This window comes from Tursiops truncatus, chromosome 18, assembly GCF_011762595.2.
Source record: "Tursiops truncatus isolate mTurTru1 chromosome 18, mTurTru1.mat.Y, whole genome shotgun sequence".
Lineage (NCBI taxonomy): Eukaryota > Metazoa > Chordata > Mammalia > Artiodactyla > Delphinidae > Tursiops > Tursiops truncatus.
In genome coordinates this window covers 60,206,621-60,221,213 of record NC_047051.1, presented here as the reverse complement: position 1 = coordinate 60,221,213, position 14,593 = coordinate 60,206,621, and the positions used below count along the sequence as shown (strand labels likewise).

Here is a 14,593-nt window from a genome sequence, read left to right as displayed (position 1 = left end):
TTGAACACAGAAATCTGATGAACCTGTTCATTAAGATTATGATTGACTTCAGATTGTTTTTAAAGAAAGTTCTGGTCTTCCTTCAGATGTTGATTTCACCTGCATAGTTTTTAACTCTATGTTTATTAATGGGCTGAACCAAGACCTTTCCCTTCTAGTGAAAAGGACCAGGATGGAATGGGAAACTGTCCACCCCAGATTCAGTTAATCTGGCACACCAGCTCTCTCACACTCTAGATGAGTCGCCTATAAGGAAGACCACCAAACTTCTTAATCCTCAACTCCAATAAATGAAGGCTCCTAAATGAAACCCAAACCCTCCTAGTTTCTGCTATTATTTGCAAAGAGCCAGGACATTGGGAAAGAGACTGTTACAAATGTAAGCACTTTAGGCACACGCAGCCCTCTATCCAGCCTCTCCAACATCCTCCCAATTCTCAATGACGGGCTCTGAGTAACTACAGGGGCTCCTCCCAAGCCTCCCTTTTTTTAAATTTATTTATTTATTTTTGCGGTACGCGGGCCTCTCACTGCTGTGGCCTCTCCCGTTGCAGAGCACAGGCTCCGGACGTGCAGGCTCAGCGGCCACGGCTCACAGGCCCAGCCGCTCCGTGGCATGTGGGATCTTCCCGGACCGGGGCACGAACCCGTGTCCGCTGCAGCGGCAGGCGGACTCTCAACCACTGCGCCACCAGGGAAGCCCGGTTCCTTCTTTTTTTTTTTAAGTCGAGTCATAATTTGCTTTTTCCTTTCAATAGGGCCATGAGTCACTTTGGTTACATAGCTTTACCTCTCTGGGTTTAGTGTCCACATGATTATCCATAATTTATCATTTAATAAACATTAATAGGCATCTACATTAGCTGTGGATTCTAAGTGCAATAAACCTGCTTATGTATGTATATATATTCATCTAAATTTGTCCAATTATTTTGTTAGAACACTTTCCTATAAATTGGAATTGGTAGGCAAAGGATATACAAAATTTAAATTTTGAGTGATATATGCAAAATTCTCCCCAAATGTAGAGACAGTCTTCACCAGTCTTCTTTCTCAGTATTTGTAGATGAGAGTGCTCTATTTGCTACGATCACAGGAGCATTAGATATCAGTATTTTTAATCTTTGACAATGTGATATTCCTAAGAAATTGGTTTTCCTCTCTTGAGTCAATCATCTTCACATATCCTTATTAGTCATTTAATCATTTGAATTTCCTCTTTATGTTCTTTTTTCATTTCCCTTGGAATATTAGTGTCTTTGTCACCAATTTATAAGAGCTCATGCACGATTAAGGATGCTAACCTTTTGGTTGTTGTGTATGACAGATGAAATGACATAGAGTTTTTCCCCCATTTATTTCACTGTGATGTTTATTTTATTTTTTGATTATACAGAAATTACGTATTCAAACAGAATCACTTTTTTGTTCTTTTTGCTGGTTTTTGTTTGTTCGTTTGTTTGTTTTTTAGAGAAAGGCAATGGGAAATCATTGAAGGATTTAGCATGAGAAATAAAGATAAAGTTTACTTCACTGGGAATTAATTGGGAAATGAACTGGCAAGGACCAAGAACAGATGTAGGCTGATTGAGTAATCCAGCCATGAGAAGGCACTAGGTTAAAGCATGGTGGTGGCAATGGTGGTGGTAGAGGAATTACGGGGACGTTTGTAAAGTAGATTCTGTGACATTTGGCTGTTGATTGAATTAGTGGAGTCAGTGGGGATTAAATTGCTGTTTTATTCTGGGGTGTTATCTATTTAGTCAAATTTCCAACTGAAACCTAAAGAGTTAGCCAGCACCAGTGTTCTTCATAAAAGGGGTGAGGGAAAACGGAAGGAAAGAAACAACTAATTAACAGAAGCATGATCACGAGGTACCTGAATATGAATAGAGAGATCATCATTGATTAGAACTCTAAAAGCATTTATAATTCAACTCTAGAACAGATTTGTGTTTCTATATATTTTAATTACAAATCAAATGATCTCTGAAAGCTATGGGTTTAAATATCTAAAGTATATAAAGTTTTGTCATACAGGAAGGATCTTGAAAGGAAATAAATTGCTATCTCAAATAGAATTATTCAATAAAATCTTTTATAAAGGGCAGGGTATAGGAAAACTATAAAGGATACTGCAGTACTCCCTGGCTAATAACTGTGGAGAAGGGGCTGTTACTACCTCAGAGGAGACAAGAGGAGAAAGTAGCTACCAGAATCCAGAGAAGAGAAGTGAGGTCGCTTGAGAGGAGCTGTGTGCTTAGGTAAAGGGACTTAGGGAGGCTGCCGGGACCCCACAAGGTGAGACCTGGCATGCACCACACTCCACTTGCCCAGTCTTCTTCTCAGCCACTGCTTCCCAAGGGCTGCCAGAGGCAAGAATGCCTTTGATGTAGTCCAGGGACAGAGCAGGATGGAGAGTCCATCTAAAGGGGCAAGCAGAGACCAGCATGCTCCACCTCTGTGCCTTTCTTATGGAAAAAGAGTTCTCATCCGCAATGCAGAAGACACACAAAAGGACCCAGCAGCACTGTGACGTGCAAGAACGTGATAAAACACAGTAGAAAATTAACCCCTACCCCCCCTCATGACGTCAATCACGAGCTACAGAGCCTCTCCCTGCTTGCATTTGATCAGCATGTTTCCAGGCAAAGTACCTCCCTCTTGATCTTAATAGAATTAATATAAATGACATTATTTCACAAAAGACCAGTCTTTAGATCTTAAACTACGTAATATGAATAAACAAACCTGATTTTACCTTAGAATTAAACTATAAACAATTAAGTAACTTATTAACTAAAATAAAGAGTGAAAGGATGGACTAAGTTTCTGTGAGTAGAGGATCAATACTTTGAGAGTGAGTGATGGGAGAAAATTATCTGAAAGTTTAGAAGTTTATTAGCATGAAGAAAAAGGATCTCTACTTTGCCTGCTCTTTGATCTCATATAAAGAATTTTTTAAATGCATCTAAGAATTACATTTCTAGTATTGATAGAATTAACTATATTAGTGGATTATATTATTGTTTACAAAGCTTTTACACCATACCATGTGGTCCTCATAAACCACTGAAAGGGAAGAGGAACAGCCTACATGAAGAAAGAAAAACATTTTCTGAGAGGTTGAGTTATCTGCTGAAGGTCACATATCTAATAAGTGATGTAGTCAAGACCAAGCTATTTCAGAATGAAATTCATTGGTATTCACTAAAATATGTGACCATAATATGGGACAAAGTATAAGTTAAAAGGTCTCATTTCCCATTTATGTATCCCATGACAACTTTTCAATGCTCTGTCATACTTACCACTTTTCCTTGTATTCTATGTAAGATATGTCCAAAGATAAACTAAATATTAAATATTTAACGACTTCAAGCTTATCTGTGACCCTAAACTTAGAAAGGTAAAAAGCAACATTTAGTTTTGTTTTGCAGCTAAAGCTCTTAACTCTTCAAATCCAGACCCACATATCTTCACCTGATAAATAAAGGGGACTCTGAAGAACTCGTGGATTCCTCAGCTTTTTGACTCTTTCAATGTTATTCCTCTTTCCTTTACCTTTTAAGTTAATCAAAAAATCTTCTTTTTAAAAATGACTTTTACACCCCAGAGTAAAATGTATTCCAAGCCTGGTGAAGAACAGACTATTAATCTCTTCACTTTATTGACCGACTTCAGTTTCAGCTCATTAAACACAGACATTTTCAATGATCAAAAGAAAATGAACCAAACGTAACTTGGTATAACCTTACCAAATAAGAGAGTTGTTCAAAAAGCAAATAAATCTGAACAGGTAATTTAATACTGACACTCTTCCATTTAAAGAGTATATATGCTATGAACAAGGACATGCAGAAATAATTTCTACGTTCATTTGATCAGTGAAGTCACACTCTTGATATGCTTTTTATCCAACTCTCAGTTCTTAGCCTCTCCCAAAATGAATACTATACTGAAGGAATTATGAACTAACGTCCCTTGAAACTATAAGACAAGGAAAAACAAAAGACTATGAGTTCTAAAAAGACAGCTGCCAAAGATTATTTCATTATATTGCCATAGAGAATTATAAAAACTAAAGAAAATCTAATTATCGGAGCACAGGAGAGGAAAACCAGTAATTCAAACCCATTATCCTACAAAGAATAATAAGCAATTTAAATTAGGAAACAAGAAATGTTCACTAGCTTTTAAATATGACTGTATTTGAAAGATATTTAAGTTACTAGCTGAACCATACCAGAATATGCATGTCTCATTAGCACTGACTTAAGTAATCCTTTACTTAGGTAAAACTTCCTAAAACCAATTCTAAGATATCCTAAAAAAATAACCAATCACAATTCACACAGGAAAAAAAAGTTTTTTTCTAAGATATCACTGAAAAGAAGTCTTAAAGGCTAAGTGAGTAGTTCTAAAATTGGAATTGTTGTAAATACTTTAGAGACAAATTGTACCTGCTACCATATATCATGTTTTGTGATTTAACAGCAGTTATTTTCTTGCTTCCTCTGAAAGATTGTGGCCTCTCTACTTGGTCACATGGAATCTAGACCCCAAGTCAGTGTCCTTTAACAATCTTCCCAGCTCAGGAACAATTCCATAGCTAAGTGATTTGTACTTTTTCCCAACATGGAATTAATCAGGGTAGGAGATGGAAAAACCAAATCATCTTCCAGTTCCTTACTATTAATTTTCTCATGGAAAGAAACAGTTTTGCAAAACATATATTCAAATAAAACACAAACCGACCAACCCACAGCCAATTGTAAATTATAGTTGGTCACCTTTATTTTTCTCCATTCTTCCAATAATAGATCAATTAATGTTCTAAGGCAGATCAGTCACACTGTCTACATGGTGATAACAACTGCAAATGAATCCTTAAATGTTAAATAATCTTCCTTCCCTTGCAAGACATTTGAGGAAACTTTCTTTCAGACGTTGGTTTGGCAATTAATTTACTCCATTTCAAAAATGTTAGCTAAGATAGATAAAAATTTCTTTAAATTTAAACTCAAAAGCATTAGGTCACTTTATAAAATTTGTGGCAGTTACATAAGAAGATATTAACTCCACATAAATGATTTATTTAACAACGCAACTAAGCCCAGATCAGAATATATTTTTTAAAACTTCACCATCTACATTTCTCATTCTATTAATATCAGGCATAAAAAACATAATTAAACACAATAAATTGAGTTTGTTGGGTAACTACGAATATAAGATTAATTCTAAAAATCAAAATTGATTTATTAAGTTTGGCGTAATCACAGAACAAAAAGATAAATCAATCACAGTTCCTGCTCTCAAGTAGCCTACAGTCTAGCAGAAGGAAAGAAACACATTTAAAATCAGTATTGCTACTTTTGAGTCCCAACCTTATATTAGAAATAACTAAATACTGATCTGTACGTGGTGAGTGAGGATTTCAGGGCTGGTCAAAGAAAAGACAGGACCTCACGATGGCAGTAGTATGCAATGAGCTTTAGTTGGGTGCCACTTTGACAGGTTGCATGAGAGGGGATGTCCCTCACTGCAAGAGACCTGCCGAGACACTGGTGCAGGACCACCACCCAGAAGAGGAAGAAAACAAGGGAAATCCCAGGAGAGACGGGTATTGGAGAGGGGGCCCCCGTGTCTAGGTGATATTGCTTAGCAGCAAGATGGGAAGTCTCTGAGTCAAAGAGCTTCAAAGGGCAGCAGTAACTTGGGGTCTTTTACTGCACCAGAGTTTATTTTATCTGTATGGCTAGCAGATAAGTTCAGCTTTGTGGGGTTTGCAAAGCAGGCAGACTCTAAACGACTAAAAATATGTTTACTTGAGCTATATTTAAAGCAATTGGAACTGTAAAAATTTGAGTTTGGCACCAGTGGGCTTTGGGCTAATGGTCCCAACCAGCTATGAAGAAGTAAAAGACATAGGGGCCAATTTTTAACTCATTTTTATAACACCATAAAACATTAAAAAAAATCACTGTATCAATAGAATCTTGGGTGTTCAATACCTGTGGACTGACTTCTGAAGTTTAACTTAAGAATCAGAGAGGTTCAAAAGGTGAAATAAGAGGCTCCTTGAAGCTTTACTAAAGTATTCAACAGACATTTCAACTCCTATTTTGTGTCAGCCGCTGTTCTGGGCACCAGATATTCTACAGTGAACAAGGTACACAGCTGGACTGGCTACATAATTTGCAGGGCCCAATGCAGAAAGGAAGCACAGGACCCTTTTTCAAACTTCAAGATGGTAACAGCAGGACATTAAACCAAGCATAGGGCCCTTCTGAGTGTGGGACCCTGTGTGACTGTATACGTTTCATATCCATGAAACCGGTCTCGGTAGACATGTTCTCTATCCTCAACATGCACGCAATCTAGTGGTGAAAAATCAACAGTAAAAAGAAAAGAAATATGGCACCGTGAAAAGTGCCATGAAAGAAACAGCGGGGAACAGCGTTCAGTGAACCTTGAGAAAGGCTTCTCTGAGGAGCTGACACCTAAGCTGAGACCTGAGGCTTGCAAGCCAGCCAGCTATATAATGTGCGTATGTGAAGGACCCATAGGTTGGACATTTATACTAGTGGCTCTCAGTCAGGACGATTTTACCTCTCCTGGGTCATTTGGCAATGTCTAGAGACATCTTCTGTTGTCAGAACTGGGGGTGAGGAAAGGCGTTGCTACTGGCATCCGGGGGGCTAAAGGTCAGGGAAGCTTCTAAACACCTTACAATACACAGGACGGCACTCGCCACCCCTGCCAACAACAAAGAATTATCCAGCCCCACAGGTCAGTGGTGCTGACACTGAAAAACCCTGAAGCGGAATGAATGGAGATAAGGCGATCCCAGGGCTGTGAGTGGGGCGAGAGTTTGGCACATTTGCCTTTCATGTCCTTAGCCGTGTGACTTTATGGTAGCAAATATTAGAAACCTATATTTCCAACAACAGTAGAGAATTCAATGAATGGTACAGATTCAGTAGAATCTTAGTCACTAAAAAAATACATATTTAGAAGGATGTTTATGATTGGAAAAGGCATGTTACAAAGAAAGAAAAAGTGATTCTACATTCTTTCAAAAAATATTTATGCGCCGAGCAGAGGATTGATGAGGGTGTTGAAAAGATAATTCAAAGGGTTATTGGTAGTTATTTCTGGATGGTAAAATTATTTTTGCTTTCTTTGTACTTTTCAGTATTTTAAATTTTCAAGAGAAGTGTAGACTCTCATAAAATCATGAAAGTACAAAATCTCATTTTCTTTCTGAAAAAGTGTATTATACATTCAACTTACACGGCAGCCATATGTGAACCTGATAAGGTTAATCAAAAACTGGGATATTTGTTGTGATTCACAGAAGAATGACTAATCATTCTAGGATGATTTTAGCAGTACCACTGGTAAAATTTGAAATTTCTAAAGCTGAAAAGTAGAAGAATTGAGGGCACAATTGGTGGTGTCTTGTCTTCTAAAGGTCAGGCTTTTGTAAAAGAAAGGTAGATATGGAAAATGGCTACTCTCTATTAAAATGAATCGCTCTTGTTAGTTAACGGAGTAGATAGGGTACCACGTTCACAATCTATTTCAACAAAGTATATGAATGAAGTCTCTCATGACTCCATTTTAACAAAATGAATTTGTGGTTTCTTGAACAGTTATATCAAGAGGCCATTGATTTATAAGTCGTGTCTGTTTACAAGTAGTATCTGGTTGTTGAAATGTTACTCTTGGTCTTATACCAATTAATGATAAAAGAAATGTTATAGACCAGGAAGGTGTTCTTATCAGACAAGCCAAATTCCATATTCTAGAAAGTCCTAGCAAGCTGGAAACATGGTTGGGGGAAGTATAAAATAATTATAAAATGCTATTCTTAAGTTTCCTAAATTGCACCCCTCCTTAAAGCTGATTATACAAATACAGGATGTTGGACATTTGGCAAAAAGGAACTTAAATTTGGGGATGGAGAGAGGACAGGGACACACACAACATTTACATTTGTTAGTAAACTGACTATGAGGGAACAGGATGTGATTTGTACAATTCAGGCCCTGATGGAGAGTCATACTCTATGGCCCAAAGGTAGAAAATCATACTCGCTTCCCCATTATGAAGCTTCACTAAAAGCCTGGATAAAAATGAAACACATCATTTTCTTAGACATCGAAGCACACGCCAGATATTCCAGAGGAGAAAGTGACAAGTTTCCCTGACACTGGAACTAGGGCTTGATGTTTACAACTCAAGAGAGACAACATGCTCAGAATAAGAAAACAATGATGAGACAAAGCCACTTGAGAGCTGTGATGCAGCAGGATAGCCACGAGGACACGCTACAACCACAAAAGTAACTAAATATCCCCCTCTTTTGATCAGCAAGAGTGACTACTGCTTCTTCATTAAAGAAAACTAGCCCCATCTTAATCTTCCTGACACCTAAGTAAGTTAGGAAGATGCTCAATTCCTGAATTGCCCTGCTTCCTTAAACCCTTGTAATCACCCAGCACAAAGCCAAATCCTATAAAAAGCCCCTTTCAACTGCCTCTAACCGAGGCACCCACAGTTCCTGAGCTGTGCGATCTCCCTTGCTGCAGAAAATAAGACCTAGTTTGTTTGACTATCATCCTGTTTCTGGTGGTTCCTGGCTGGTGGACTTCAACCCAAGACAATCCTGTTATTACTGATCTGCCCAACATCAGCCTGTGGGTCCCGTTTATGGTTTGGATCACCATAACCATGCTGCCCAAGCAGCAAAAGGGGTTAGTTCATGAGAAACAAGAGTCCCAAATTGAGATTACTGTCAATGAGTGACTATGGCCACCAGCCGTCGAATGATGTGACTCCCTAAGGCATCTCCTGCACACTCCTTCACCTCCCTGAATACAGACAGCAGGATGGTGGGAGAACCAGTGGGTACGGGTGCTGCAGCTAGCAGTGGTGCAGTGCAGCTTGGTTTCTTTCTTAGAGTTCCCCTTAATCCACAAAAAAAACAATATTCACCATAACCTAAGAAATACCATTTCAGACAGGTGTCTTTAATTTTCCATTAGTTCACGAAAAGAAAATGTTCACCATGACCTAATAAGTACCATTTTAGATAGAAACGTATTTCCCACTTTTAAAAACAATCATCTGTGACTTTTAAAAAACTAGTTATTATAAAACACATTCTGATTTATAGAGATCCAAAACTAAAATTTCACCCTTAAAGGTCAAGTTCAGCTACAATCAAGACACTAAATAAAAAACTGTAATAACAGCAACACATTTTTTGAGCACTTACTATGTACCTAGATTTGTGCTATCTTACATACATGTATTATTGCATTTCATCTATGCAACATGCCTTTGAGAACTAACATTCCCATTTTACAGATGAGAAAATGGAGGTTCAAAGAGGACAACTGACTAACCTCAGTCACAGAGTCACAGGTGCCAGGACCAGGTTTTGAACCCAAATGTCTATAATTCCAAACTCCAAGGTCACCAAGTAGATTGTTTCTCTTGGGTATCAGTATAAAACAGCACTGCCCTTGAAGCCAATATAAGACTGGATTATAATGAAAGCAGTTTAAAAGAACTATAGCGCACTACTTAAAGTGTCCTATAGTATTAGAATTTAACTTTGCCACATCAAGTTTATTTTTATTATACTATTTACAGCCAAAGCTACCAAGAAAAAGTTATCTTTCACACGCTACTCTCTGTATCAAGCAACATCCACATTTAAACCTAGTTGGTATATAAAATCTGAAGGTAGCCTTGGATTTTTATAAGCTTCTCCTTTCTGAATTAGCTTCTTTAAAAAAAGGAAATAATGCATGTGTGAACAATGCCTGTGTGAAGAGAATTTCAATGGGAAAGCATTATCCCTTCTCCCCAATAAAAAAAATAAAAATAAAAGGACCCTTTAAAAGACATTTTCACTAACAGTTCTTTTCTGGATGAAATAAACAAGAGCAAAGGGCACCTTGACTACTACCTAGGAAATAAAATCAGAACACAGGGAAATCTGTAATTCTAATCACATTTACACCTTCTCTCCTTTTTTACATTTCTCATCCAAACATCCTTAGGAGCTCAATAGGCTTAAAAGAATTGGAGCAGGGTAGAGAACAAAGGTGAGGGGAATCTGAGAAACAGCTTAAATGGCTGTTCTCACCATTTTAGTAATTTCGAATTGGGTAACATAGTTTTCAGAAGATGTAAAAGTCACAAATATAGAATGAAACTGTAAAGTTATTCTACCTGCTTATATTTTAAAAGTGGCATTTTGGCCAGGCATCTCAGGAATTAACTACTTGTGGACAAGAAATGCAAGAAAGCACTAAAAAAATTAACTTTCAAGGAAAACAAATATCAAATTTAAATGTATTAGCTTTAGTCAATGAAAGCCTATGTGCTAAATACATACACCTGCTAAAAAGAATATTAATATTTGTATTCTTATGTGAGAATGACTACTTAGATATTAACTATGTTCTCTCTTGAGATTGAGGATAATTTTAGAAAATAAGATTCAACTACTATACTCAATCAAGCTAAATATTATAGATCGCATATAAATACAAAAATAAAGAAAAGCATTTATGAACCATGTGGTATGTGTGGTTTACTCAAATGGGGAATGAAAGTTTTTTAGTGGAAAGAAAAGAGACGTCAATGTTAAAAGAAACAGTTTAATATTCATTTAATTATTCAAATAAAAAATGACCAACAATAGAGGAATGATAAAAATTCAGAATTATATCAAATTCAGATGTGAGTGCCTGTTAAAAGAAACAGCTTAATATTCATTTAATTATTCAAATAAAAAATGACCAACAATAGAGGAATGATAAAAATTCAGAATTATATCAAATTCAGATGTGAGTGCCTGTTAAAAGAAACAGTTTAATATTCATTTAATTATTCAAATAAAAAATGACCAACAATAGAGAAACAATAAAAATTCAGAATTATATCAAATTCAGATGTAAGTGCCTGTTATTGGGTGATTCTGATTCAGAATAATACTTTCACGTGACTTTTTCTTAATGCAAATATCAAAAGAATTCAGCACTTCTTTTCACCAGCACCACTGATGTCCCTAAGAGTGCAGCCCTGCATGGCCCCTTGAGTAGGTGCTGCTAGGATTCCTCCATTGCTCTTAAACCACAGATAAAGAAAGTTACTAGCAATGGGGAAACAATCCAGAATGCCTTAGAAAAGAAGATGCCTGCCATCCTGGCTCTTTTTTGTGTGTCATGTATATCAAACACAAATAAGTGCAACCATTTCCTTCTCTGTAGGACAGAGTTTCAGTTTCAGTAAAATGTTATGCCAGTGACTGATAACGCTGCAAAGTTCCTCTTCAAGAGAGATGAAACACACACAAGGTTCTAGAAATGTAATACCTTCTAGTCACTGTATTATGTTTAGCAGGTACCAGATATACTGAGATATGAGATGGGTGGTGAAATCAAGGCCTTACTGTCAACATTTACTGAACATACCAGCCAAAATTATGGGATCTGGGGGGGCAAAATCTATGGTTCAGGTGAGGATTTCACAGCTCAATGCCCCCACCAAGTCCCCTGCCCCAACACACACACTCACTTTAGTTGCATTAGCTACTGACAAGTGTGGGTTTTTTCTTTTTTAAATGAAACGAATGCACCAAAATAAGAACAGGTTTACAAGGGGGTGGTATCGTTTGAGAACAGAACTGCCCTCAGCTGAGAATATCCAACTATGTTGTTTCAAGTAGTATAGAAAAAGTGCCTAGTACCGAATAGGTGTTCAAATAAATATTTGTGTGTTTGTTTATAAGACTAGTCTTGTAAACTAAAATAGTTTCGGCGGGCTCAAATGGCCAGATTTTCCTTGTGGGATGACTCCAGAACTGAGTTGACAACCAGCAAAGAAACCAAGCGAAAAAGCCACAGCTCCATAGTGCTACGAGCAAGCCCCCTCACCATACAAACTCAGAGGACGGATTTTAGACCCAAGCATCCTCCACAAGTTCTTCGTCTAACCAATAAGCTCACAGCATTTGTCAGTGTGTTGGCCTCGTAATTAGGTGCATTGCTCCAGTAAGATCGATCTTAGCTCCAGACACCTGCTGTCGCGTTTGACAACTAAGACCTATTCTTCCAGACCGAATGTAAACTGGAAATCCCGCCCGCAGAAGGAAATTTGCGCGGAGGGGGCACGGAGCACTGGGTAAAGGTGCAGGCACACGCGCTTACGAGAAGCAGAATCGACGCTTGCCACACTTACTGTATTCTTTCCCTTTCAATCTCTGGAAGATCTCATCCATGTCAAGTGGCTCCCCCATGCATTCTGTTTGATCGCCTGTTGCCGGCACATCTTTCAGGCGTTGCATCTACCCAGTGGCTCCGAGAGACACACTGGGTAGTTTAGGTTCCTGCAAGGTGGGCTTGATGCCCGGGCGCGGAGGGGCAGCTAAGGGTCACACCAGGGAGGGCGAGTCTTAATGACAGAGGGGACCGGCCGCCCTTGTCATTGCCCCATTCTCCAGCAAAGGAGGATAAGGCAGCTTTGTGTTTTTACTATCAAACTTACAGCGACCAGCCCAACTCCGTCCACCGTACGAGAAAGCAGGCAACAGAGGCCCCCCGGCAGGGCACTGGGGAAGTTCCCACGTGGAACAGAAACGCGGTCAGGCCGCGCTGTCCGCCGCTGGCAGGTTTACCGACCCCTTCCAGCGCATCCGCCGAGACTAAGGGAGCCGGGCGGGAAGCAAACGCCCAGAGCTCGGCTCAGCCGCAGGCGGAGTCAGGGAGTCCCCGGAGCTGCGTTGCGCTCGGGATGTTCACGCCGCGCTTCCCCAGAGGCCTCCCTAGGATTCACCCTGCGCGGCCCGAAGGCCTCAAAGGTCATCTTCCCAAGAAGGGCCATTCAGACAACCTGGGGAGCGCAGGGCCGGCGCCCCGGACGCCCCAGCCCGCGCCCAGACGCACAGCTCCGCGCCGACAGTCCGCGCCTTACCTGCCCGCGGCGAATCCTGCAGCCCCTTGACAGGTCCCACCAGGCGCCACTGGAAAAGTTTCCTAACTTCTTCGCAGCTCTGCAAGTCCTCGCTTCGGGTAGACCCAACGAGAGCCAGAAGGAGGAGACAGCGACAGCCCACGCGCCAGGTCTGTGCGTCCATCATCGGTGTCCTGGTCACTCCTTCCCCCGCCGTGGACCCCACTCTCCCCGCGCGCCTTGCGCTGCAGGCGCTGGAAAAGGCTCGGTGGTCGAGGTTCCCAAGAGGTGCTATCTGTCGGTGGGCTGGGACGCCGGCTTCACCTGCGGGCACTTGGCTGTCTCCGGAGGTGCCCCAAGGCTGAGACACCGGAGTTCTCAGTCAGAGCGCCGCCAGGTCTCCCTCTCCAGCGGGGCGAGATGGCGCCGCGCGAGCGAGGAAACGGCTGGAGTCGCACGGAGCCCGAGAGTATCTAGCTCGGGGAACCACCGCGGTAGCCGAGGGCTCGGCTGGAAGCGGCCGACCTGGGACGCGCAGCTAGTCTAGCTCCGCGGACAGGCCCCGCCCCCGCCCGTGGTCAGGCCACACCCCCCGCGTGCCGCCCGGGGCCTCCCTCACCCGTGGAGCCTGTCAACGGTGGTCCACGCTGGAGAGACAGCAGAGCGGCGCTGCGTGGAGCCAGGAAACAACTAAAACGGAACCCGACCTCGCTCTCCCAATCCATTCCGGGGAACTGCAGTCTGAGGAAAAGAAGAGCGAATGTACGAAGAGACTCAGAGAAGACGCGATGAGAAACACCAACTGGGAATACTTCCATATAAATACTTCCTTCCGTATAAATCAAGGTCCTCAATGCATAGGAATTTGTATTCGAATTGCATGAAATGGGATCTGGGCACAATACAAAAGGCAAAAAACTATTTATAGTTAAAGATCTCAATTGAGAGGCTTGATAGCACTTAGGTTTTAAAAGAGTGTACATGAGACGTTATTTTTTTTTTAATTTCTGTATGTTTGCTGCTTTGGAACTTTTTTTTTTGTAACATTACGATTTTCTGAAAAAACTTAGAAGTCATAAAAATTACATTCAAACCTTATAACGTTCTTATTTTCACAGTAAAGTCCAGTTTATTCTCTTATTACCCTTTAGCATCATATTTTGCTTCAGTACTTTGTATCTATAAGGGCCCTTCTGAGCTTTACCACTTCTGGAATTTCTTTAAAACATTTCTCAAAGAACTACTAGGGTAAAAGTGCTCAGGGGAGTTTCTCACAAGGAAGATAGAAAAATGAAGACTTTAAGTGATTTTAAAATGACAAAGGAATTTTGTCAACTTACAAAAGGACTGCATTAGAAACCATAAGCCAAAGGGCCAGATGTATTTTTGAAATATGATTGACTTAACACTAAGACTGTGAATGACAAGAGTGTTTCATCATCTACAGGCACCTGAAGACAGTCCTCCTCCAGTAAAACAAAACTACTTAAAAGCATCAGGCCAGGGAGACTATAAATGCTTTAACCACCTAAAGGGAATTTATTCTCAAATTTGAACCCTTGCCAAGAGATAGAGATGAATAATTTTAAGTCTTAGTTAAATGTCATGGGACTTT

At 40.1% G+C, this 14,593-nt stretch overlaps 1 protein-coding gene across 1 annotated transcript in view; it reads right to left on the bottom strand.

Moving 5' to 3' along the window:
• Positions 1 to 13,361, bottom strand: part of GPC5 (glypican 5) — a 636,849-nt gene extending 623,488 nt beyond the window's left edge. Inside the window, exon 1 of the mRNA XM_019920866.3 lies at positions 13,000 to 13,361. Within this exon, the coding sequence (XP_019776425.3) occupies positions 13,000 to 13,165 (166 nt within the window). The 5' untranslated portion in view covers positions 13,166 to 13,361. The remainder of the gene's footprint in view (positions 1 to 12,999) is intronic.
• Between the last annotated feature and the right edge of the window lie 1,232 nt (positions 13,362 to 14,593).